Source organism: Strix uralensis, chromosome 2, assembly GCF_047716275.1.
Source record: "Strix uralensis isolate ZFMK-TIS-50842 chromosome 2, bStrUra1, whole genome shotgun sequence".
Classification (NCBI taxonomy): domain Eukaryota; kingdom Metazoa; phylum Chordata; class Aves; order Strigiformes; family Strigidae; genus Strix; species Strix uralensis.
The window spans coordinates 103,392,856-103,420,463 of NC_133973.1; the positions used below are offsets into that span (position 1 = coordinate 103,392,856).

The 27,608-nt window shown below is 38.1% G+C and overlaps 1 protein-coding gene across 1 annotated transcript; it reads right to left on the reverse strand.

Moving 5' to 3' along the window:
- Positions 1 to 319: 319 nt before the first annotated feature.
- SUGT1 (SGT1 homolog, MIS12 kinetochore complex assembly cochaperone) lies at positions 320 to 27,234 on the reverse strand. Its single transcript, XM_074859555.1, has 13 exons — positions 27,080 to 27,234; positions 26,923 to 26,968; positions 23,163 to 23,253; positions 22,391 to 22,460; positions 21,968 to 22,038; positions 17,066 to 17,119; positions 15,340 to 15,356; positions 14,263 to 14,288; positions 13,590 to 13,686; positions 12,471 to 12,578; positions 2,506 to 2,596; positions 1,497 to 1,678; positions 320 to 853 (listed from the first exon to the last, which is right to left on the reverse strand). Exons 1-13 carry the CDS (start codon positions 27,103 to 27,105, stop codon positions 752 to 754), a joined length of 981 nt encoding a protein of 326 aa, XP_074715656.1. The 5' UTR covers positions 27,106 to 27,234; the 3' UTR covers positions 320 to 751.
- Between the last annotated feature and the right edge of the window lie 374 nt (positions 27,235 to 27,608).

Consider the following 27,608-nt stretch of genomic DNA (forward strand, 5'->3'; position numbering starts at 1 on the left):
ATACAGAAGGCAGACAGAGGACCAACTTTTCTGTAGAAATTTCCAGCCACAACTGACTTTCTTCCTCCCATCACATACGACTGCAGTTCAACCTATGTCCCAGGTGGAAGAACTCCAAAAGTGGAAATTTTGTGTTGGCATCAAGAATAGCAATCTTATCCTCTTCACTGAATGCACATTTTGCTCCTATACAAGCCAGCCTTTTTTTTTTTTTTTTTAAGCAGTGTATTCACATCCTTACCTATATGATTTAACTGATTCCTCCACCAAAAAACAAGATTACTACAAACAAAATGAAGCCGCTTCCGTATAGAAAAAGTTATATTTACAGTTTTATTTAGCAGAGTTAAAGAGCAAACAATTTTAACACTGTTGTTGAAAAGTGTTTTTAACCAAAGTTGCCAAGATCTAATAAGTTACTGAACAGAAATACTGGGTGTAAGGCAATAATCCTGACCAGCCATTAGAGATCACCCTATCCCCAAAGGGCAGAGCTGATAAAGGTGGTAGAAAATTTAGACCGATTTGACTCAATTTCCAAAAATTAGACAGATGATGAAAATAGGGTTCCACTCTTGAGTATATCTTTAACATCTGTGGATGAAGGAATTTCTAAAGCACGCAAAATGTAAAGACAATTCCTGTTTCCAACGGAACATTCAGTGCTTTGAATCCAAGAATGCTATGTCCATACACAGTGGTCAGTACATGACTATGGCAACACACAGATGGTAAAAGATTAAAAACTTGATTAGAACTTTTTCCATTCCATGTCATCAGGAGGATTTACTTCTACCTTCCTTTTACCAACATCAGACCAGTTGGTGCTCAGAACTGTGCCTCCAGACTCCATCTGCAATATGAGAGAAAGCTTGTTTAGTTTGCTAGAGGAATTCTAGTAATATAAAAGCTGCATTTCCTACAGCAGATTAACAAATTCTGAAGAAACGTGAAGAATTTGAGCTTCATGTAGTAGCAATTACACAGGAATTCTGTGGACACATAGAGCAAAATTTGACAAAGCCATCTTTCCGTAATTTTCAGCCCCAAAGTACTTTTATCAGTACTGGACACAATGAGATGTTACTTCATTAACAAGAAGCTTTTGAAGGGTTAGTCACGTTTTTGCCTATGAGGACTACAAATAAAAGGAACTAGATACAAACAATTAAGAGGAATTTGATCCTTTCACCCATGGCAAGTCTGCAAGCTCTATATGAGCCAAAACCTGTATTTCCTTTGATAACACTGATTGAAACAAAGAGACCAGTGACAAAGCACAACCTTGGACTTAAAGAGTCACATTCAGTAGCATACAACATTGTTGCTTTCAACAAGATTTGTTATACCAGTATCCCCAACAGAACCACTGTCATTCATTACAGGATCAAGGTTTTGGTAGCTAGAGGCTTCCCAATTCATGCAAAGTTTACTAAATTGTGTCAGTGTGCAAACGTTACACATTTCTTCAGAGAAAAAGAATGAAGAAGACTTACAAATGATTTGTTCATGGCACGTTTCACTTCATCTGTACCATCTGAATAAATTTGCTGGAAGAGTTTATTTAAAGCAGCATCTCCTTCTAACTTCTCATTCTTCTCCTCTTCTTTGATTTCAACTACCAGTTTGTCCCAGTTCCTTGTATAGTGAGAGGATGATGGATATAAGTGCTGGGTATCTGAAAAGAAAAGTGTTAAGTTAACTAAGCATTTTCTCACGACTTTTAAAGCAGCAGAGAACTCAAGACACGTATGTATCTGATGAATCAGAGATAACAACGGAACATGAATCTGAAAATGCAAATAGATTCCTCCTTACTAAGCATTGCAGTAACAAAAATAAACTAAGAAATGCTACAGACTACATTCAGCAGCTGCAAAAGTTTACTTTTAAGTAAACAGTTACATAATTTAGCTATCCAACAAAAAAATGCTGGACAACAGCAACACAGATAATTAAGTCGAAACAAGACAGGAGATACTGGCTGACAGTAAGAACAAAAAGAATCAGCAGCCTAGAGCCATAGGAAAATCTGAGCTAAATTTCAAAAAATATCTCAAATCAATAAATCAGAAAATTCAAATTCTCTCAAAGGCAGATTGTTAATCTGTCTTGAAAAACTGCAGAAGTATTACTTTCCAAGAGAGATGGAATACTTAAGTAAATAATAATAATTTAAGCAACAATAGAGGCATGACCATGCCTAGAACTGCAAAACAGTGACCAAAACAGAGCCAAACAGCTAAGCCCAGAGGAATTAATGACAAGCATGTCCTTAACAATCCATCAGACTAATGGAAGTTATGACTAAATTTAATACTTAAGTTTTATAATGCCCTGCAGACTTTTTCTGTCAATTCTTGCCAGTAAAAACAAGCCAATTAGGATTTTCATTGTAAATATGAAGCTGTGATTAACAATATTTAACACAAAAAATATTATTAATAACTGCAAGTAACTTAATACAAATAAACCATTTAACACTTAATAGTTCAGAGAACAAACCTGGTGTAAATTGCTTTAACTTAGGAGAATCTCCCTGGCCCTCCAGCTTCTCCCATCTTACGGCTTCTGGCTTCTTCATTTTTATCTCAACCTACAAAACACAAGACAAACAACAAATTACTCCAGATGGCAAACAGTTCTGCCAAATAGTTTCAAAGTAGTTGGATCCCGTAGCAGTAAGAAAATAAATACATTTGTTTTTAGAAACAGTGTCGCTAATATGAAGCCTACTACGTTTTAGCAAAATCTACCTACCTTACAAGTTATGTGACTTCCAAGTCACATGTCAACTAAGCTCTTATGTGGCTGCATAGCCCTCGTATCAGGCTTTTACCCTTCTGTTTAGTATCACTGAACTTTCTTTTGCTTACTATTCACTTGATTCTTTTTGTAAATTATGACAACCCAAAAATAACAATCAGTCTCAATGTCTCTACACTGCCAGGCACCAAGGTATTATCTTTCAAGCATCCTTTTCTTGCCAGTCAGCTCTAATAATTAAATAGCACTTTTGAAGGACTACAAAATCCAACTTTATCTAGGTTTACCTTTCATCCACCAAAAAATTTTATCATATTTGTTGTGTAGTACACAAACCAGAGAAACACCCTGGGACTACGCAGATCTCCCCACTGGAGAAATTCAGCAGCTCTATTCGTTTGGTTCAATGAACAAATACTGCTATGGAGAAAACTGTCTAGTATTCATTGACAAAACTGGCAGTTAAAAATGGATATGGTTGCAGTTATCATAGGAGAAACAAAATTAAGTGAAGTATGTCATGCCCTACTCACAACTACACATAATGCCTTTAGAAACATTTCAATATGGTCGTCTATGTAATTAACCTTGTCTTTTGGTTACAGGGTTACAAAGTTGCAAAACAGTGTCTGCAAAACAAGGACTGTCTGTTAGTCACTCCAAACGACAAATTCACTTAAAAAATGTCACAAAGTTCATATGATCCTATTAATTAACTGAAATCAGGGCTTGCTAAACATCATCAGTTGCTTATTTGTGAACAGCTCAGCAGAAGCGAGTTCTTAGTTCTACCTAAAGCCACTATAACCTGGGGATCCCTGCAGACCCAAGAACAAAGGCACCACTGTGAAAGCTAACCCTAGAGATCCTAACAGCAAGCTCCTTGCACAGCATCATGTTGATCTGAAAATTGAACTTTATTTAATCCATTCTTCAAATCAGTCACTGGTAAGTAACAGACCGAGATACCTTATAAAATAAAGAAACGAGCTCATTTAAGTTTCAAAGCTTCCATGTTCGCAATCATACTGCATTTCAAGAATCAAAATATTCAATTATGATTGCTTCTTTTTCTTTTTTTCCCTGGGGAAGCTACCATTTCCCTAGACAAGTTTAACTACTTATTTTCCACCACTAACTTGTACTAACTGAGAACAACGAAGTCTAAGACATGAGGCATGGGATGCCCTTCAAGGCAGGGAAGAGTTTCAGTAAGTTTAAGTCCAACACCCACATGTATTTGACTTCCCACTCCCCATGTCTGTTGGACTTCCAATGTTTTTAAGCAACTTTACAAGGCACAAATTAAGCATCAGAGTATCAGTTTTTAAAATAGTGTAAGTCACAGGACCAAAAATAATCAAATAAAATTAAAATATTGTTTTACTCTAGTTGCTCAACCTACTGTCCCTAAAGAGGGCCTGTATTACAGAGTTTAACATTACAATCTGTAACACAGAGATTTCTGTTGAAACTATGCAGAAGCAGCATCCAAACTGTGCCAATAATTAGTCTTCAGTAAAACAAAAGTCAGCAAAGCTTCCTCCACCGGACTCTTGGAAACTACAACCTTAAAGTTCATTTTTGAACACCTACACTCATAAACCTAGTGCTCTGCGATCAGATTAAGGAAGCCAAAAATATATGTGTATCTGCATATAAGACTAACAAGTAGTTCCGTAAGTGTCAGAACTAGCAGGGGTTTTTTTCCAATGCATTTGTATCTCATGAGTCAAACATTTAAGTTAATTAACCACTTACAAAGGCACTAATTAGTTACAAGTGAAATGTGAGTATTAATTTAAACAACTTGTCTCTCCTCTGCTTCTTTTCTTATATATCTCTTCCAAACCTGAGAAAACTGTATTATCAATTCAGTTGCACACTTAAGTTGAGGGAGGCATTAACTTTTAAGATTTTATACTCTGCTTATTAGTGCGTCCCCTCCATGTGTTCTATATAAAAAAAAAAAAAGTAAATGCTTGATACTGAGACTACTCAACCCCATACCTCTTCAGTTCCTCTTCTGCTTGTTTCTTCCTATGCTATCTCCTCTTACCCTTACACTTCAGGGTTTCTATCAATATCTGTCAGTATCTCAAATATAGACTATTTCATCCACACCAGGAATGACCTCTAATGCAATACAATGCTTGATGTGAGCTACTAAATATGGACTATTTTTTTTTTCAGAATACAATCCTCCCCAAAGAACCCTTATAAAGACTTTTGGCTATTCATCAGAGTCCTCTGTCCATACATAAAAAGAAGAAAAAACAGAAAACCTTTACTTTTGCTGCTCCAGTAATCTCCTTTTTTTATCTGCTAGTTCTTACATCTTCCTCTTTGAAACTGTCCCTAAGCCAGTACTACATGACAAACATCCCAAAGGAAAAGGAAATGGTACAAACTAATTCCCAGTATAAGATGCAGATTTCTTAAACCTAAACCATTTCAACTCTGTGAAGCTAGAAGTATAGACAGCTGAAGAACTGAGACAGAATGTATTTATGACATGATTAAACCTCTACCCCATCTACTCCACCCACTTCAACTAAAGTTACTCATTAGGCAAAGTGGCAGGCAGGAGCAAAACCAGGGAAATCATTAGCTTCATACCATTATACAACCACATTTTCCAAAAACATAAAGCTATAAAATTCTGCTTGTGGAGGCACATATTTCTTCAACTTGAGAGCTTTATTTGATCTAAGGAGAAACAACTCTGACATTCTCAATTATGTGCACAAACGGCAATAAATGCATTTTAATGAATGTTTTAAAGCAGATACTGATAGCTATCACACAGAAAAGTAACATATCAGTATGGACATTTATGTCATATCTAACACAAGTACTGTTAGCTTTTTCCTCTCCTTTGAAAAAAAAAAATTCAGTACTCAGGCAAGAGGAATACATCAACGCTTCACCAACTACTTTGATTTAACATTTATATTTCATAAAACATATGCCTGTGTGCCTTGTGCCAACTTTAGAACAAAAGACAGGAAAATTTCATTGCAAATTAAATGCTTTGCATGCCACTTAAGGACAAGCCTAATTCCTCAGCCTCTCCTTGTAGCTCATGCCATGCAGCCACCTAACTATCTCGGTAGCCCTCCACTATGACTTTCTCCACTACATTAGTGCCTTTCTTGCATTAGGAAGCCCAAAACTAGACACAGGACTCCAGATGTATGAAAAGTTCCAATGCAGAAATAATCTACTTTCTGTTGTAATTTTTAAGTTCCTGGTATTTGGGGCTCAAAATGAGCAAAGCAAAAAGGAGAAAAAACATGGAATTTTGATTAATTCATGCACTACTTGTTTGAAATACTATCTTGAGAGAAATCTACTCCTCCGAGAAAAGGGTCGAATGGGGGATTCATTGTTTAGAAGAAACCCCATCCGCAGTGAAAGGATACAGAAGTTTCTACTCAGAGAATTTTATAGTCATAAAATTCATTTTTTAAAACCTATCAGAGATTTAGGCAAGTTAGTTTGCAGCTTAATCCAAGTGCTAGTTATCACAAAAGATGTCACAGAGTTACTCTCAGAAGCTATTCTAAACTATTTCATTGGTAGTATAAGAACACGAAAACCCTTTAAGATGACTGGCATAAAACGGCATTTAATCTAGTTTTAAGAAATTATTTCTCCCATTAGCTACAGATAAACACAATGCTAGTTAGCCAACACTAGTTTTCTATGTAAAAGCTTACTGTTAAAAAGCCCAAACCTCTGATGAACTGGATTTCACTTGAACTTATATTCTGGGACAGACATTGCCAGTTTAACTGAGAAACATTAAAAGGGAAAGAATTTTTATTTTCCTCCCTAAAAAAAGATTCTGGTGTACACTGCCAAGTTACAAGACTTTTTTTCTAATTTCTACTGTGTTTTATATCTTACACTCCATGCTAAGGGAAAGTTCACTTACCACTGGCAAATTTGTGTGAAGCTCTGATCAGATGGATGAAGGAAATCAGAACTGGCAAAGCTTAAGCAGTAGTTCAGCCATTAATTTCAAAATGCATCCAAAAATACCCTTTTAAATTCTCATGTTTTGCTGTATCAAACACACAAAAATGAAAATTCAGGGTTTGCAATCAACTACTTTGTTATTTACTGAACTACTGACTGCCTCGTCCAAGTTGTTAATTTTAAGTGTTTAGAGTTGTCATTTTGCAATAATCTCATATATTGTTACCTAAATTTAAGGATAGGACAAAACAGCACTATCTTCTAAAAATGACCTATTCAAACTTACCTCTAAGATCATACACACATACAGTTTTGGTATCCTAGTTATTCAAAGACCTTTTACACATTGCTTATATCCTGAATTCCAAGATCTTTGGTCCATAACTTTAAACAAAATATACCGAGATGAAAATAACTCTACAGTGTTATCACAAATAAATGATAATTAAGAAAAATATTCTGTAGCAAATATACTGCAACAGAAGGGATTTAGCATGCACCTTTCAGTTTCTTTGTCAACTACTATGGAGAACTGAGCGCAAAAAGGTCAAAATTTCCACCTCAGTGATACTGCATAGCAACCACTTGTTAGAATTTTGAATTTTAGAGAAGGAGCTGGCAATACAGATTGTTTAGGTATCCTAAAGCTCTTTGTCACTGCATCTTCAGTCTAAACCATTGCTATTCCAATAGTTCTTAAATCCATCTTCTCTCAAGACAGAGAAAAACCCTTATGCATAGTTTTCCTTTATGTATTTATATAAATCATGGGCACTGACTTACGTGGTTGCTTAAAATATACTTCTCAGAGTATTAACAAGTTTAAATCTGCCCCACACCCATCTGTGTTCATAAAGAAGAAAAAAAAAAAAAATCAAACTTATTTTGAGCCAAGTAAATATCATGCCAATCATTGGGAAGGTTTCTTTATGGTCTAGCCAGGAAATTGCTCCAACTAGCCCTGCCTAAGAGATACAAGGAATTTCAGAAAAGTATTCAACTCATATCTTAAATATCAGTTTATAATTTACACAAAACACTGAAGAATATATATGGGAGATATGAATCTGCATGAAAGCCTCACAGAGAAAACAGATACATAAGAGCAGGGAAGTCTGTATTCAAGTGCCTGCAAGCAATTTAATGAAAATATCCAAAATGAGAAAGCATCTTTTAAGGATTGGACTGCAATGGTAAGAACCAACTTCACTTAAAATAAATATGTTCCTCTGTTTATCTATTTGTGTACCTTTGCCTCTGAATAGAGACTCTGATGACAGTCCAAGAGTGTGTGAAAGTTTCACTCTTTGCCTTTTCCTTTACATTTAGCAACAGGCATTGGTGTGCTTTTCCAGTAAGCTGCACAGAGTATTTCAGAGTTTGCAAGGCAAAAATGTTGGTTTGAGGAAAAGAAACATTCCACTGATGCACACTTGGCATGAAACTGCTGAGAGTATCTCTATTAAGTAACAAACATCAACTGTAAAAGAGGCTGAGGATTTCCAACACCTCCCTGTTTGCAGCACAACTTTGATCTCTAATTAAAGGACAGTTCTGGGGTAAAGAAACCCCTTTTTACCACTTTTTCAAATGTCCCTAAATTGCTACAAGTCATTGCTTGCAAAAAGCCCAAACCACTAAAAACTGAAAACTCACAGTAATTGTCCCCAGACTATTTGTAGATGCAAGAACAGAGGGGAAGAAAAAGAGGAAGCACTAGCCTGTTTGCTTCAAGTTCATAAGCATACGTGCTAAAAGCACATACTCATCCTCACTCTCCTCTTTCAGGTCTAAAGAAAAGAAAACCCTGAGCATAACCTAGACGACAATAGAAGACCTAGAGAAACTGCTCACATTACACAAGTTTCCAACACAACATGGCAGAATATTCCCTTGGAATTCCAAGTACACTGACTGATAGACTGAACAGAAGAGGGAAAAGAGAGCAAGGCTGACTGTGCACAAAGAACTGTTTCAGAACATTAGAAAACCTTACACTGTTTGTGCATTTCTACTTTCCTGCCAGATTTTCTGGACAGTCACAAACCTGCTGGTTTCATATTGAACATATTTAGTCACTCATTTTAAGGTTTTAGGCCTTTTTCCTTTTATGAAGGGAGCACAATGACATGATGCACACAGCTACAGGATAACTGCACACAGGCAACTTCCAAAGAGCAAACTTGGTCCAGCCTTTACATTTTGGCTCCCTCTTCTGGAAAGAAGTAAAAAACCAAGTAGTACCTCTAAAGGGTGCCTTCCTCCTGTTAAATGCTGAACCCAACGCGCAGTTTGCAGTGTTTCACCTGACACCTGAACACAAGTGAGGATGACCACCAAAATACACAAAATCCTGCCTATTGTGTACAAAATCATGCTACATATAAAGACCAGATCAGCTTCCATTTGTAAGACACAAACCTCAGATTCATGCAGTGCTTTTTGGGGCTGTTACTTTTTGCTTAATCAGATTACTACATGTACCTTTGACAGACAAGGAGTATAACCAACAACATCAATTGGTCTAGTTATGATCTACCAACTATGCTGTTCATGTACAAGATAAAAATACTATGCATATATAGCAATTCACTCAAGAGAAGGACTCAATATGGTTGTGTTCAGCATTTTCTCACATGACCATTAAGCTGAGACCTCAGATGAACAGAGTTGTATGCTGAACACCACTGGGTAATTCTAAATAACTCACGACTAAATGTGAACAGGAACCATAATCAACTCAAAGCTGAATTTTCAAGTAGTGATAACTATTAAATAGCAAATAAACTTTTGAATTAAGTAAAAAAAATAGCTCCAAGCATGGCAGTAATACATACAGCCACTACTAAAGGCACTCTGTATCACCTGTAAGACTACTGACAATAGAGAATATACAATACTAGAACACAGAGAGACATGAAGATTTTATCTCAAAACTGGAGTTGACCCACACATTATGCTGTTCTTGAGTCAGTGTCAAGTGTTTTATCTCTTCTAGCTCACAGCTTGAAGTCAGAAGTCTGCAGATTACAAGCGTTAATTTTCTTTTGCTCATACAGAAACCATTTAGACACCTCCAGACATCTATATATGCTACCTCTGTACCATTTGCTAGTTCTGCTCTTCTCTACAGACTTTCTATCTCAGAGCTAGACACAGCATGGATTTATTGAAAGGTGTAATTTCTATTTCATTGCTAGGAAAGAAACAATTCTTAAGGTATCAATTGCATTTTTCACCAGTTAACGCTCCCTGAAAGAACCAGTCCCAGAGTCTGTAAGTTCTGTCTGCTCTTTGCAGTTATTTTAGAATCTGTAATTCTGCAAATACAATTAAGGATATTTTTTCCTCCTGAATGTGCATCTTTACCTTTATTCTTTTGCATTTGTCAAGTGATGCTGAATTTCAAGGAGTATTGAGAACTCCTCCTCCAGCTTCTCTAAGTTACCAAAACATGCAGGATTGTTCTACTATCTGCCAGTTCTGTTGTTTCATCCTCTAGCCATTACATTTTAGTTTTATGAAGTTCATGGGAAACATGAACTATCCACTACATAACCTGCCCATACATTCCGCTCTGTTTCCTCATGTATTTCCTCATATAATCGGAAAAGAAAGACCAGATGCATCGTTGCCCAGTGAAGAATGATGCTAATAGCAATGTGGCTCTCACATTCAAAGCAGCAGTACAAAATAAAGCAGTGTGAACACATGCAGTTATTCTTATCTGAAACTATTAATCCACAGGAACAGATCTGTTCCTATCCCACGAAAATGCAACTTCTTTATGAGTGCATAGTAAGAAGCTCACATCATCGGGAAGACGATGAGACGATCTCTTTCTTTCCAAGTTATTGCAAAAGGACGTCATGTAAGTGGTACAAAGTAACTTGTAAAGGGTTTGAAAAGTTCTAAGTAATAAGACAGCTTATTCAAAGTAATAACTGCATATTTTCCATACCGCTCGTAAGAGCAAAGTACGTACACGAAACTTCTAAAAAGAACTCTGAATTTCTAGTATTCAAACACTAAGGCTGCACCATTCCCTTAAAGCACTTGGTGTTTTTCAAAGTAAAATATTCTAAGCCTTTAAAGAAGTCTTTGCATGCTTAAAGTAGACTTGCTTTTAATTTTTTTTTTTTTTTCAGCCAGACTCCATCTGCTGGTCAGAACCAGAATTAGCTTGGGACATCCTTTAAATCGTTTTCCTTCACTATGCCTTTACAGATATGCTTATACTATTTGTTTCCACAAAGGGAAGAACACGTTGAAGCACTGACTCTGCCGTTAGAACACCTCCTGTGTTCTCTCTTATCCCGTTTTGTCTCAAAAATATTCTCTCACAATTATATAGGAACAGTAACATTTGAAAATAAATGCAAAATATTTACAATTGAGACACTGCCTGAACATAACTGAAGTTTTCACACCTCTTCATAAACCTCAGTCTAAACCAGGCTCTAGACTACTAGAGATTATTTCAGATATTAACCCAGGCTAGAGATGGTAGCATAAAAAACAAAGTCACATTCATTTCAACAGTGCTCAGTAGAGTGCAGGTGCTTCGTAAGACTTAACAGTAAACTTCAAGACAAATGAAAAGTATAACACAAGCTAGATAGAAACATAAAGGAAACAGGACCTCACAGTTACTCCTCTTGACAAGGTCCGTGCCCATTCCACTCAAATTTGTATAAAAATACTAATGGATGAGCAGATTTTCTACATACTTTGAGCACTCTGCTTATCTCCCACAGCGTAAGAGCTCACGTGACTCCACCACATAAACCTGCCCAGCCTCCTTACTGCAAGGAGTGGAAAAATGAGACCAACTTTCTATAGCAATCCTCTCATGTCATCTTGAAGTTCCTCTTCCCTGAAATGATGCAATAGCTATTACAGGTACCTTCCTCAGAAGGGAACAGGTAAAATGGAACATGAGAACACAAAGGAATTTCCAAAAGCTCTGCAGAACCAGTGCTGAAATACAAGGAAAGAATCAACAACACACGCCTGCTTCAGAAATTCAGGCTTGGCTCCATGGACAAAGCCTATGCCTGCCTGTGCGTTATACCAAAAATATATGCTATGCCAGACCACAGACAGTTTATTATTTTTCTACCTGTAATGCAGAAGAAACAAAACGCCGAGACAAAAGCATTCTCTCTCACACCATGTGATTTTCAAGTGTCTCCAAGCACGTACTATTTCCAGGAACAGCGTGGAATACCCTCTCTTAAAGAGCCATGAACAGTTAACCGTACTGCTAAACTTTACCAGCAAGAAGTCATGGAAGGTTAAAGAATTATTTCAACACTGAAATCTTCAAAGTCTGACTTTTACTTCTTCGGCACACAAAGATAACAATGCTTCACAAGGCAATATTGGCTCCTATACCTTTAGTAGAAAGTTGTTCATACTTTCCTAATACCTGAATTTTAAGAGTGAAGACCACAGTCTTCTTTCTACAGCAACAAGTAAAGGCATCCTCAATATAACTGTCATTTGCACTTCAATAAGTACCATCATATTACTATTTCTGATATTTGCACAAGTTTAGAAAGGCTCCCACAGGCTGAAAGGCACCTTGAAGGAAGAAAAAGCATTTCTATATGAAAAGCAAGATATTACGACTGTTGCAGAGAGACAAGACAATAGAGCAGAAACGTTTTCAACATCAGGAACAGTCAACGAAATAATTTACACTTTAAGAAGCTTACCTTTGTTGAAAGCACTTTAAACGTACTTTGCTCTGGCACTACAGAATGAAGAAGAACAAGCTTTAAGTTGTAGTCTTCGCCTGATGGAAGTCTCACTGATGCATTCATCTGTTAACAGTTGAAAACACGTCTCTGGTCATCTTTGAGATCCGTTTTCCATTTCCAAGTAAAGGACTGTCATTTGGCACCAAGATTAAGTGATTAAATTAATGACCCTTCACTAGGGCACTTAACGCATCAGGCATCAGAATTTCAGATGATGCCATAACATTACTGCATTATTGACCAAGGTGTTTCTAAAGTATACTAGAAAATGAACAGGAAATTTCAATTCTTAGCCAGCAAGTACTCAAAAAGCCTATTATCTTGTCAGCTTGATTTGCATTCTTTGGGGAAAGAATTATATGGCAAACGAAGTATCAACACATTAATAACAGAATATGAAAACAGTTTGCAACTTCCCTTGTAATACATGCAAACTACATGGCAAGTGTTCAGACAATTTTAACAACCTAAAGCAGACAGTCAAGTACTTGTGGTAGTTTACAAAGTATCAACTTAGTTGAGAAAAAGAACCTACATGTTCAATATTCACAGCTAAATTAAACATTAACATCGTTGGTACCACATATGGTATTACAATAGATTACTGCACTTTCTTGAAATATATACTTTGCTGCCATTAACAATTTTATTAATGCCAAAAGCAAGAAAAACGCACCCAGCAGCATTCATTCATTTTCTATAATTGTCCTAAAGTGGTATATTACTCATTCATACCTATTTTTAGAACACCTTGTCTCTGTCCATTCCCACTCCAGATGCATGCATACTCAAACATTTTAAGTCCAGATCACTTCCTCCCCCACCCCTCCAAACACACAGGCAGCTGAAAACCAGATGTTCCCTTTGCAGCAGGCACACCACATACTGCTTTTGTATAAATCCCATGGATTCTGCTGTGGTAATAGATCCCAGTTCACTTGATTGGGCACAAAAGCTCAGACAGAAGACCACCTGTACATTCTTTTCATGCTACTGCAGCAGATAATGTTCACTGTTTTAATTACTACATCTTGGGCAACCTAGGGATGCATACCAATAACCAATACAAATCACCTCTTTGTCCGAGAACTGCACACTGACATCATCCTTCTGTGCATTCTTGACCATTATAGTCACAATTACTTGAGAGTCTGTTTGGTACCAGTCATATCTAAAAAAAAAAAAAGGAGAGAAAAAACTGACTGCACTGCAAAGAGGTATAAAGATTATCAAAAGCTGGAACAGTACATTGTGTAGTTTAATGGGGGAGAAAAGACATACGAAATTACATTTCTTCCCCTTTCTCTAAAAGAGCAGTTGCAGAATTGACAAGATAAGTAGTTAAAGAACAAAAGAATCTTTTTAATCAAGAAGCATATACAAATTCAGTCACTTTAACCAATTCATAATATTGTTTGCCTTCTATAAATTAAAGGGCACTTTTTAATTCAGGATCTTAAAAGTATCTCAGAAAAATTACCTATACTAGGCATAATGAGGAACTCTTTGAATCAAGGTCAGCTTAACAATTAGAAACAGAAGCCAGAATGCTTACTCCATTCCCCACTCTCCCAGTGGGGCATAATCTCCTGAAGGTACAATTCAGTCTGAACAAAAGTGATGACAATGAGAAACACTCCATTTAGACTGCCATGTTTTTAAAGTTACCTCAAAAGAATTTCTACAGTCAAAGAACAGTTATATGCCAATTATTTTAATTCTCACAGTAAAGCTAAAGTCAACTTACTTGATCTTTGGTGGCAGAGGTTGCTGCTGCATATTCCAGTTGAAGCATATTCCATTGAAAAGAAAAGTTACATCAATGTAAGTGAAAAATATATCATGAAGTACTTTTCAAAGATATAAATCATTTTCATACCGATTGCTCCCCTTTTCTTGATTTATGTATGAGCATTAACTTACAGGTGAAGCTCTTCACTGTTCCCCTAGCCATTTATGCCAGATTAAGAATTAAAAAGTTTTATTTACATTAAATATGTTAGTTTGTAACTTAAAATATGTTGGTCAGACATTCTATAAATAGCAGTATGCTCTGCTTTAACTCATTTTCTTCTTGCATAAGTAGTATACCTCAAAGACATACAGTGGCTATGCTGCTAATCTAAAAGTCATGAAGGAAACCTGAAATAGATCCCAGAACTCAAGGTATAACTTCTAACACAGAAAAACCTTTTAACTGTAAGATTTGTCTTTACATACACCCACCATGTTTTCTGTACACTTTCCTCCTCTACCCTATTCTTAAAATGTAAAAAATGGAAGTAACTATGAAAGAGGGAACAGAACATCCAATGCAGATTTCCATTTTTTTTGTCTCAAGAAAAAAAAAGGGCAGGCGAGGGAGGGTCTGTGTCAATTTCAACATTTCTTCTGAAGACTTCCCATGAAAAAAGGAAACTGAAAGCTGAACAAATTACAGCAGAAAAAAGTCTGTACAAACCACTTGCAAGCTACTGGAAAAAAAAAATTACTTCCTAGCATTCACAAGCAAGTTAGTATTGACAACATCAGCTGGTTACTTTGTAAATTAGCCCACAGACTGCAGGCCAGAAAAGTTTACTCCAACGAGTGCACAGTAATTGCCAGATTAGTATGCCATTCCTAAGAGTTTTCAGGGTTCAAATTTTGAAACCCTGGTCTGAAATAACACATTTAGAAGAAGAGTTAAATCCTTCAGAATCACATGCAATAGAAAATATTATTTTTAAAGCCTGAAAGATGTAAGAAGCCACTGAAGCCTGAAAGCACGCTCTAGGTTAACAAAGAAATAGAAACAGTAAACACATTAAGGAGAACACCTTACCACTTCTATCTGTGATGCTGCAAAAAGAAAAAGTTGCACTTTCAGAAAAAGACATATTGAACTTACAAGGCATATACTTATTCTAGCTTTCTTCAGTTACTCCTGACATTTTGCATTTATTCCCGTCTCAACAGTAGAAAAGTTAAAAACATGTCAGTTCTACCTCTAATATTTTGCTTTTATGACACTCTACTTCTTGATTAGACTTCAGTCAGCAACTTGTGCAAAGGAACAACTGTAATATAAAGCATGTTCTGATTAACAGAAGGAATAAACTTTCCATTAGTTTCCCTTGCTTATCAGAAACCTATACAGACCTTTTTTAATGAAAGCAATATCATAGCAAACAAAAATTTTAAAAATCACTTCCCGCAAGTCTGTAATAGGTCTAGCACCCATCCACAGGAATAGCACAAAGTTCTCATCAAATATGTATCTTGTGCTAGGCAAACCCAGTTGGGGAATGAGATGGAAACTTAGCAGACAAATTCACTCATATCACATTATATATACTGTAATATTTGGATCTAAGCTATAGGTCAGTATCTCCTCTTCTAAATATTTTTTTCCCAAAATATTTCTGATTAAATAGGTTTGAAAAGAAACGAATTTTCCCTTTGTTTCTTTATAAAACATACTGCTAAACAAAGATAAAGATTAATTTAAAAAGAGTATTAAGTTGTCGTGAAGAAATCAGAGTTGTTGCTTCGTTGGGGTTTTTTTTTGCTGGAATATCAGAGAATTAAGAAAATGGTTCAAAAAAAGAAAAGAGAGGGATGAATATTGAGGATAAAACAGGACAACTGAGTTGAACCAGACAAAACACTGCAAAAGTAATTGTGACATTAAAGAAAAATGTGTATTATAATCTCCCTCCTTGAGAGGGCAGAGAAAGTTGTCACCCAAGAAAACTCTTTGAAATTAGGTGATTGGCATGTACAGTCTTCTTTCTCCAAAAAAAATAAACCTGGCGAAAACGCATCAGGAAGCAGAAATTTGTTATTCCTATACAACACAAAAGAGTTCTCCTCTATTTGGTTTTTAGTCAACAGGCTGACATGAACTTGTTCTACTGCCCCATTCACCAGTATGAACCACAACAAGGAGGGAAAGTCACAAGTGGAGGAAAAAACTGTATCAGTTACTCTGTTAGCTCATTAAAATCCACAGGCAGTTTAAGCACCGTGAATGAGTTAACCCTTGCGGATCTCAGTCTGTAGGAAGGTATGAAAGGAAACTATACTCATTGACTATCACAGATAAAAACGCCAGAGCAGCAATTAGCACTTAAGGCACTCTCCAGGTGGAATCAAGGAGTAAAATCCCCTAATTCCCACCTCTTTCTGACTTTATATTCTGCAAGACTTGGAAACTTCTTGTGATATTGTTTTTAGAAAGCAAGCTGACACATGCTTCTACAGTTAAAATTAGTTAGCAGTTGTGTATGAAAACAAAATTAATTATGATGGTCTGAACTTTAAATAGGTACTCCCCTGTCACAGCTAATTATTACATTAAAAACTTAATGTTCCTCTAAATCTGAAGTATAGAAGCATTCAGGATATATACTCTGAGAGAAACAAACAGGAAAAAGCAACTTTTTTCCTTTTAAAAAAAATATTTTGTTCTTAGTAAGACCTAAGCTGTAAATCTTTGAAAAACATGACACAGCTTCAAAGCACAGGGCATATTAAATCCCTTATCAAGTAAATGTGTTTTTTCTTACCATTTAGTGTTTCTTCACATCTTTTAATCCAAATAGTAAAGGTATCATCTACATCTAGAAGAGATCAAACACAGTAACGTTAAAACTCTTCAAGCACTACATGTACTGCATAAAGAACAATTCCTCACAATTGCCAGCTGGAAGAAATCCATCTCAAACTCACATCAATTTACTAAAAAAGGTATCATTTCCTATTACCTTCTTGCAACCTCTGTGGTTCCAATTACGCTTTAAGTATTTTTATACAACTCTATTATTTAACTCTGTTATATTTAATTAACTTCAAATTAATTTGTAGGACACTAGATTTTGTCTGAACTGACCCAAATACACTATTGCTTTTCAGTCTGCTCAACCCCTGTATAACTGTTTGGAAAGCAAGAAATATAGCTTTACACACTTTTCCATTATTCTTAAAATTACTTTTTCAAACAGTCACACACTTCCTCTCTAGAGAAATATCAGAAGAGACAGTCTGTTCTGAGGACAATCCAAAGTTGCACAAGTTTTCACAAACACCAAGTATTTTCTTCTGGTGGTTTCACACAAACTTTACAAACACGTACGAAGTTTCAGGGATGTTAGAAATACATAGGTGCCAATTCCACCCTATGAATCAAAATCACAGAAAAGTTTAGTAAGACCTTGATATTCTAGAAAGTGAGCTCCTCAGAAATTAATTCACCAGAAAATAGCTCAAAAGGTAGCACTGTAACAACAGAGTTATCATCTTATTTCAACAAAATTCCCAGAAAAAATCTCACAGTCAGGAAAGTAAAAAAGTGGCAACAAAAGTAAAGTAAAAAAGTGACCAAATACTAAGAATAGCTGAACTTTTTATCTTTTTACAATAGAGAGAGTTCACACTGAGGGAGTTCACGCAACCAACTGTTTAGCAGAGGGCTCAAAGAAGCTCAACAAAAGAGTTCCCAGCAGACAGGCATGTAACACCAAATGTCACTCCACTGCAGTTATGCAACATATGCACCCAACCCCTTCAAATATAAAATGTACATAAATTTTAAGGTGCACCTTAGGTCTTAAAATTGCTACCCCACTCCTCAAACCACTTCCTCTTCCCTTTTCTTCTGCCATCCCCACCAGTCATCTTAAAAGTTATCTAAATTTTAAGCTACGTTTATGTAATCTCTCATTGTTGTTAGATAAAAATGCAAATAATAATATGGCTGTCTTGACATTAGAACACAATCAGTCACTGACATTGACTGCTGTAGTTTTTTCTACCAGCATATCCTAGAAAGAAGATACCTATTTTCACATGGAATTAACCAAAATTAACTATCAGAGGGTTCTGCTGGGGATCCAAGGGCTGTGTTCAATTACCTAATGTATACTTAAGATATTCAGACAACTGACTGCAGACTGTCCTCAGAAGTACGTGGGGAAAGGAAGAGAGACAAAGGACCCAAGATGCAGCAAACTAAGTTCTGATTAGGTAAGGAAAACTCTTTACTAAAAGAGTGGTCAAACACTGGAGCAGGTTGCCCAAAGAGGCTGTGGAATCCTCAGTCTTGAAGATACTTGGAAATGAACAGTAGAAGGACCCAAGTAAACACAGGCAAATTCAAAGTTAATACTGCTTTTGACCAGGGTATGAGATTAGAAGAGCTCCAGAGCTTCCCTGCAACCTAAATTAATTTATAACTTTAAAAGTTAGCACCTACACCCTAAAAGACTTCCAAGTTCTGCAGCCAGGATCAAAGTTTATTAATCAAAAGTGAAATTAAATGAAGTAAGTTCAGGAGCCTAAGCAAAGAGAAACTGAGTCGCCTCCACTGATCCAGCCTTCGACTTTCAGCAGCATGGTCTATGGTCTATGACAACATTGCTATGCAATACAAATTTTAAAAGAAAGGTCCAGTGTTATCTTCCTTATCTTCTTAGAAGATCCCCCTTGCCAATCACTGCCTCTTTCCCTGCATCCCAACACATTTTATAATCTGAGGCAAAAGAATTTTTTTTTGGTGTTCTATAATTGCATTATCCTCCCAAAGAACTTACAAACAACTTCTATTAATAACTTTCTAGTTCAGAAAACCTCACTGGGTCTTCACTTATTGAAAATCTACTAGCTCTCAGAACACAAGAAAAAGTACCTACTAAAACGTTTCTTTAAAACGTTTACACATTCCACCTTTACTAAATTCATTAGGTGGTCACAGAAAAAAAAAAAAACAACAACAAGAAAACTTGAGTATAGTTGTCCTAAATCCACATAATGTACTGAAGAGTAACAGATTACACTGCTTCTTCAATCTAAAGCAAATTAATGAACTCCAAAAATCCACATGCATCTAATCTCATGGTTGAGTGAAAGGAATCTTGCTTCCTAATGTTACTTTATAAAATAAAGAAACATTGTACATTCAACAATTCATCATGTCAAGTCCTATTTAGATATCCCTGTAGGTGGGTAATGGGAAGCTTGCTGTGGTACCCTGGGCTTGTCAGTCCTACCAGTAATGAGCACAAGTAGGAAGCTCATTGTTGTTAGCATTCCAGATTAAGATTTAAACCAGCCCTGACATCAGCAAGGAACAGAAACATGTACCAGTGTACTTCTGCCCCCTTGCGTGGCAAAGAAACCAGCCTTGCCAGCAAAGAATTCCCCACCACAGCAATTCTCTCTGAGGCAGTAACAGCTTAAGTCTTCTCTCTATCACCTGTTTAGCGGTATGTCGCAAATTCTCCCTCTGCACTTTGTTCATTTTGCATTCGCAGTATTGAACTGGAAGCTAATTGTTTTGCCAAAACGTTTATTCTCACAATTGTTTTCACCTGGGATCCATCAAACATTCCACAGAAGTGCAAAGATAAATTCTGTTACTGACATAAACTTTTCTGCAAATTAGGTAAAATATGGAAGAGAATCAACAACAAAAAAATCTGTATTTTTAAAAAGGCCTCCAGGAGACTCCTAATCTCACAGCGGGTCACAAAATTTTGTAATGAGATATGGGAAGCACAGCGGAAGCTATCTTCAGATGAGAGTGTAATCAGGAAGGACCGGCAAGCTTCAGAAACACTTAAACTGAGTAAGCAGCAAAACAATGGCAAATTAAATTCAAACAGGCAGAAGTCAAGCAATTCAACACAGGAAAATATGCTGTATTTCAGGGATTCTGAATTAGCTAAGAGGATCCTGGTATTCACTGACTTACCTAAAAGATATCTGCAGCTCTGTGTGCTGTTGTACCCTACAACATAACTAGGATGTGAGGTTAAACAGAATGAAAAAAAGTGATGCTCTGGCCTGCAGAGATTTTGGCTATAATCTGTATTTTAAACAACTCTAACTGACAAACTAGAAAGGTGACAAAATCCATGTACATGAAAAGCCTCAAACTGATAGTGGTTGCTTGGGGTTGGGCAAGAATATGAAAAAATACAGATTAATCATTCAATTAAATTCAGGAGTGATGAGCTTGGAGATGTATGAAAACTTACCTATGAATTAAGGAATGCTGCAGAAGTCACTGGAAGGAACCACTTCCTTTCACAGGAAGATAGAGAACTTGGCCAGACTGAAAAGACACACCTGCCTTTCCAGTGTACGAACTAGTGGAGACTACCCAGTTATCCAAACTACCAAAACTGAAAGAACGTCAGGAAATTTCTTATATTCTAACTCCTATTCCAGAGCAGCTAAACTGAAAACTAGCAGTTGCTACAATTCCACCACATCCCCCTTCCACCACCACTACCACTGCCCCAACACTGCTCTGTCACTTCACTTCTGCTGGCGTCAGCACTCAGACCTTTCATTGCGCCATTTCAACACGTTAACCCACAGGGAAAATACTTTAAAAATTGTAGGTTTCTGCAGACTTAAGGCATTGAAAGAGGAGGCTAAGCAAGCACAAGAGTAGGAAGGAGCATGATTGCTTGGCGGCAAGCACAAATTAGCTTACACTCCCATGAAACTCCAATTTTGGATCAGAGGATCAGATGGCTTATTTGGGAGAGGCCAAGTAATTACATTTTTGCTAAACCTTCAGGTCCCAGCCACTGTTACAGACAGGACAACATACTAGAAAGATCTGAGACCATGACAATTCTTATCAGATAAGTGCACTTTGCTCTGTGTAACCTTTCAAGGTGCTTTTTTCTTACCATTTCCTTCTGCTGTTGGGAAGAAAGGGAATGGAAAGACGAAAGGGTTTTATTTAAAATGTGGGATAAAAGGGAAGAGAAAGGAGTCACAACCATCTTGCAATTGCTTTGTTGTATGCTTCCCCACGTCTTCTACTAAAGCCTTCGACATTAAACTACTCCTTTCCCGCTTCTAGAGTAAAGTCGGGTTTTTAAAAAGTGCTAATTCTCCCCAAACTAAAAAGCACTCAAGTCCAGCCAGGAGGCCAACACTTTAAGAAGAAAAGATATATAATAAATATGCTTCTGTAATTAAGTGATATGTATTGTGAGGTAAATATCCATTTTGTCAGTTTCAATACCCATCAAGTTGCACGTTCTTTCTAAAGACCAGTCTTTACCAGGAAGTAAAAAATTCCAGCTATATACAAGGAGCCAGTTCTGTTCAGAAACTTTTCTATGACTCAATGCCACACCTTTGCCACCATTTATGTGTAAGACCTCCAGGAAGCAGGAAAACACTCCCCATTTTATAAAGAAAAAAAAAAAAAAGTAAAAAACCCCATATAGTACTTGCTAAGAACTTTGACACACATATTTAAGCAGTTTTGCACTTTTATGCAGCGATTGCAGAAACCTTCCCAAAAGCCTGACATCTGAAGACAGGCACCTAATTCATTAGCCTTTTAAAAAAATAAAAAAATCCTCGGTCTTCACTTTCAACTAACATAGAAAGTTTTTTCTCATTAGCAAAGGAGTGGTGTGCACACAAGAAATTTTAATACTTACTGTCCAACCTCTGTCCCTCTCTGAAAGACTCTAAAGCAGATGCATAGTTTTTGATATGATATTCACCTAACCTGGCGTGAACAAAGAAAAACACAAGGAAACAGCAATCACTTTTCAGTCTAACCCACATTCTGAAGATCACAACATCCTTAGTTCACACACTATACTGGTTAAAATTACACATGTAAGAATTTAGATCACCTAAGAGGTGTGTTTTTGAAATGGCTAGGGTGTCAAGATAATCACCCCGAACTAAATTGCTCCTTATAACCACAGCTTTGTTACAGAAGGGTTACAAGCAGTATGGCATTAAATTTTTTCATTCACGGTGTTGCAAAAAGCTTGTACAGAGCCATAATCCCAATACTAGTATTGCCCTATAGATTATCACAATATTCACAAAGTACAATGTATGATACATACCCTTTTCTAAGAAGTGCGACGGCATTATTGGGGTTGAGTTCTAGGGACTTCTTTGCATCTGCAACGGCATCTGTTGGAAGTCAGTTTAGGAACATTAATAATGTGTTATTAAAAGTAGCGAACAGCGAGTCTTTCAGTAGTGAAAAATTTTTAAGGTGTACTATGCTAGCTTTCTTAGCTTGTACACAGATCACACTGTTTGAATTAAATCTAGCCGCAACTGCTATGGATGAACCCTTGATTCAGCTGCAGAGTTCTACATAAGAGCTCATAAGTACCACGACTTTCATTTAGTCAAATCCTCTGCTTAGATCTGAAGTGTGAATCTGTTTGTTTGTTTGTTATTACTGGAAAGAAAAAACAGATGAAATCTTAAGTTACTCAGTTAATCTTTCTCCCAGGCACTATTCAATTATCACATTCCCACCATGACAGGATTCAGTCTCTACAGAAAACATAAGGATGGAAGATGCTTACAACACAAAGCTTAAAACCTGCCTAAGAAGTCTACTTAAAAAAGAAGCTGCCAAGATAATACTAGGCTAAAATCAAATGGAAAGCTGGGACTCCAGAGTACCCAATTCATTGGAAATTTTGCAGAAACAAAACAAAGAAAACTAGAAGATTATGCACTAACAGTAAAAGCAGCACACTGTTACAGATAACACTTTCTCTTATTACTATATTTGGCTTCAGATTGAAGACATTTTCTGTAAAGAATGTGTTATAGTACACTTGTAAGAGAATTCTCAGTGTTGTCTGAAGATGTTACCAGCATATTTCTGTAGAAGAATATGAGCATAAGCTCGTTGACAATAATATTCAGCATCATCTGGATTCTTTTCCAAAGCTGTTGTCAGTTCCTGTAAAGACACATAAAAACCCCATGAAATGGCACCTTGGAAGTCCCCATAGAAACACAGTACCAAACTCTGTCAACTAAGAGACATTTCAGAAGAAAATATCCCAACTGGCATGACTGTTTTCACCTGTTGCTCAGTTCTCATCCACAAAGCTTAAACATCAGAGCTTCAAGTACAAGGAACGTGCCAATTATATCAAAATCAAGGAGCCTGTTTCTTACTGAGAAGGAAACAGGACTTTCAAATGCCTTAAACGTGAAGCCTAATGCATGATGATCCTCTGTAGTACAAAGACCTTCCTACGATTCTCAGCGTATTTGTACACAGGTCTGCTGGATTTAAGGAAGCGCTGCAGTATTAGGAATTTGGAAGTCAACATGCAGTATGTCAAAACACTTGTGTGGGGGATAACATGCTCAAAGCACTATAACACGTGATGAAATACCACATTACACGTTGTTATTGAGCATAAGGGATTGTTCCAATTTACATTAAGCACAAAAGCAGGAGAGCAAAGGACTCATGGAGCACAGGGCTCACAGGAAATGTTGTTGCACAATGCAAATAAGCATAAAGTAGTCCCTTGTTAGGGCAATCACTGAGTATACAGATTGAAATAATTATAGTTTGCTCTCTATGAGAAAAGTTTGACTTTTGCACAACAGAATAAAATCACAATCTCTTGATGCACACACCTGGAAATAGCATCTCCAATTCTCTCCTTATTAGTGAGAGAAGTTCTTCTCTTTGCTAGAAGACAGCAAGTCTTCCAAAGCCACTACAGTACTGTAACTGTTTGCTAAATTGACTTCCACTCAGAATCTAGGAAGCATGAACATAGCGAAGATACAGGCTTTAAACCTGCATAAATATTAGTAAGGCACAGTTGCCAAAACTCTTGTCCCACCAAGCCAGAGAAAAAGGAAGAGCACAAGGACTTGCCTTAGTTTTAATTCAGATCAGTGTCTTGTTTATTTCACACCACATAAAATGTTTACGCCAACTAGTAGTTAAATGGCCACAACAGCTTCTTTTAGCAGCAGCATGAGTTCTTACCAGTGTAAGATATGCAAATCTATATACAGGTACAGCACATAAATTGAAAACCTTGGGGGTCTCTGAAGAAAGTGGCAGGCAGTAGACAATTGTAACTTGATCTGATCGTACTGATGCCCTCCTACAATTTAAAGTCATTCAAAAGCAGTTGTTACAGAAATACTCATGGCTATAGGTATTCCACACAGCAGGGACAGGAGGTAACACACATATTAAAAGTGGTTCATATTATATTGAAAGGTGAAGCACAGCTTTTGACCCTCAAAGTCAAGTGGGGTCTGACTCTGACCATTACAGGCACTTCACAGAGTCACTTCTGTGACAGATCACCTCTCACTCCAAACATTATTTCCTGTGATTTACGCCAATGACAGAAGCATCAATTAGAATCAGCAGACAACATATGAATGGATTCTCCTACAGAACTAGCCCTCACCCCAGAAAAGCAAAGAAAACCAAACCCAAGCATTTTCAACAGTATGAAACTCATCTCTTTGTTGGCTTTTTATCAGTAAGTCATCACACCTCATTCAGCCACACACAGAGTGTAAGTTACTCCTTTAACACAGTTATTTGAGAAGACAGCCAAGTAATATTCAACTAGCACCAGGAATTCCAGATTATGGACATCAACAACAGTTACTTAGAACAAGCTTAGACCTTGTCCTCACACTCAAATATGTGTTTTCTACATATTTTGGCTCTAAAGGCCCTTACCACGTGACCAAGTTGCAAATCTATATCTAAATACACTGGGAACTTTCAGGTCCCTCCATGCTAATGATAAGAGTTTGTACGAATTAAGGGTGCTTTCGATCTTCACATAGTAACCTACTTTTTTAATTTAAAATGACAAAAAAGTCATAAAAGAGTTCACAGCTGTATCATTCAGACAGTGTTTAAGGACGGATGATGATCTTTCAGTTGTATCAGATCCAAGTGCAGAAAGCCAAAGCATGCTCTCCAGCAGTTAAAGGAATCAAAAGTCCTGTGGACACAACACAGAAATACCATGACATCTGGACACAAGTCTAGTCACGTGTGGAAGCATTACACAGCACCATTTATACAGTATCGTGTCCCATATCAGAAATATTAAGTACATGAGTTAAAAGACCACACCTAAGGTCATGCAAACGCGTGGTATACTACCTGTAGATCCCAGCTTCTAAGTCAGCAAAATGCTACACTGAACTATGAGACTTACTAGTTCAGAGATGATATCAAGCCAATCTGCCTACTCAATTCAGTACTTTTAAAAAAGGCGACACAAGCGACACCAGTATTACTGTATCAGATAGTAAACAGTGCCTACAGAGTGCGTTAAGTATTGTTTTGAAGTGGTGACTGTACAAAGAACTGAAACATAAACTAGAAAAATAGAGTAACTATGTAAACACAGAAAAAAAGCCAAATGCATATTCTGATAGTATCCTTTAATAGTTCCAAAGACCTATTGGTGTTGAAGGTTTTTTAGTTGGTTTGTTGGTGGTTTTTTCCCCCACAATGGGAAACTTTATTTTTTAGATCTTAAATTAGTTTCACTATGCCAAATATATTGGGTTATTCTAAAATGCTTTTAAGATGTTATTTATCTTCTGAAAAACTTCTACAAACTACAGCCTAAACCCCAAAGAACTGAACATTTAGCTTCACCATTTTCTTTACAGAAAGATAATTCAGTATCATCTTATGCTTCTGCCACCTACTCTATTCAAGCAGAACTAACCATTTACATCCTCTCCCCTTCCAAGTATGTTAAATAGAAATACTTCTCCACCCTCCAGTTCTGCCTTCTTGTCAACCCTCTGTTTTAAGTAAAAATAACCTTTGAAAGCACATTAATACATGATAATGGGTAGAATCATAGAATCTTAAGACAGACCAGGTTGGAAGGGACTTTGAAAGACCATCCCTTTCAATCTTTCATGGGAAAAGGAGCCCAGATGAGATTATCTAGCACCCTGTCCAGTTATGTCTTGAAAACCTCCAGTGATGAGGATCTACCATGTCCATCTACCACGGTTGTTCCAGTGAATGATTGGTCTCACCGTAGAAAAATTATTTTTTATGTTGAGATGAAATGAAAATCGCTTTTGGTCCCCACAAAATACAGAAAGAGGAAAAAAATAGATCAGGGCAGAATAAAAACTAATAAAGATTGAATACATTTCTCCAATAAGCTTGGCACTTTTTTAACTGCAAATCACAACTGATTTAGTTATTTGAACTACCTTCTACCTACACGGAAGAGAAAGTTGGTTCAGTTGTTTCGGTTTTTTTCTTCCTTCTTTACAACACAGGTAGCAGAAGTATTTTGACAGAACTGCGCTGAACTTCCCTGCAGCCAGACCTCACACGAGAGGTTTCCAAGGGAAACTGCAAGTCCCCCGCTCGCAGGAAGGGCAACCCCACGACGCTTCGGCTGCTCCCCTCGCCCCTGAGAGCGGCACAGCACGCTGCAAGCCCTGGCTCCCTCCAGCACCCCAACACCGGCGGCTCGGCAGCCCGGCACACCCCAAATACCGGAGGGGCAAGGCCAGGCCCGCCACCGCCGCCGCCGCCCCCGAGCCCTCGCCGGCCTGGCCCGGCCCGGCCCGGCCCGGCCCTCACCTGCGCCGCTGCCCTCGGGTCCCGGTCGACGTCCCCGTCCGAGAACCTGCCGAGGAAACACAACGGCGTAAGAGGGCGAGGCAGGGGCGGGCGGAAGGGGCGCGGAAGCGGCGCGGGGAGGGGAGGGGAGGCAGGGACGGAGAAGAGGGGGGCTCACCGCGGAGGAGCCGCTGCCGCCGCCATGCCGCCCGCCGCCCCCAGAAAACTTCTGGAACCGCTGAGGCACCCGCGCAAGTGAACCCCAAGGCCGCAGCCGCGCAAGGCCTGACGGGATGCGGAGGGGCGAACCGCCGCCGCAAGCTCCTCCCGCGCCGCTCCGGGCGAGGCGGGGCGGCCGTGGCTACTGCGCCGAGCGCGCCTCCTCCCCCTGCCGGAGAGCGGGAGGACCGGCCCTGGCAGAGCGGCCCCGCAGTCCTTTCCGCCCGCCCCTTCCTCCCCGGCGGCGCTGAGGGGGATGGAGGCCCCTTCCCTGCTGAAGCTGGTCCCGGGTCGCGGGCAGCGCTCCTCAGGCGGCGTCTGCACAGACGCGGGAAAGAGCAGGCAGCTGGCGAAGCCGCCATTTGGGGTGCGAGCCTGAGGGGAGCGGGGGTGAAGGCCGAGCCGTTCGTGGCGGTGGGCGCAGGGGCGGCCCGCCCGGGAGGCAGCGGGCTCCTATGAAGCTCGGGCGCCTCCTCTCGCCCCAGCCT

Excerpts from the sequence above, each read along its gene's own strand:
- SUGT1 (XM_074859555.1), bottom strand. The coding sequence starts at position 27,105 with ATGGCGGCGGCAGCGGCTCCTCCGCG. Across the intron at positions 26,969-27,079 it reads GCGGCAGCGGCTCCTCCGCG|GTTCTCGGACGGGGACGTCG; the intron begins GTGAGCCCCCCT and ends TTTCCTCGGCAG. Across the intron at positions 17,120-21,967 it reads AGAGGGACAGAGGTTGGACA|ATGTAGATGATACCTTTACT; the intron begins GTAAGTATTAAA and ends GATCTCTTCTAG.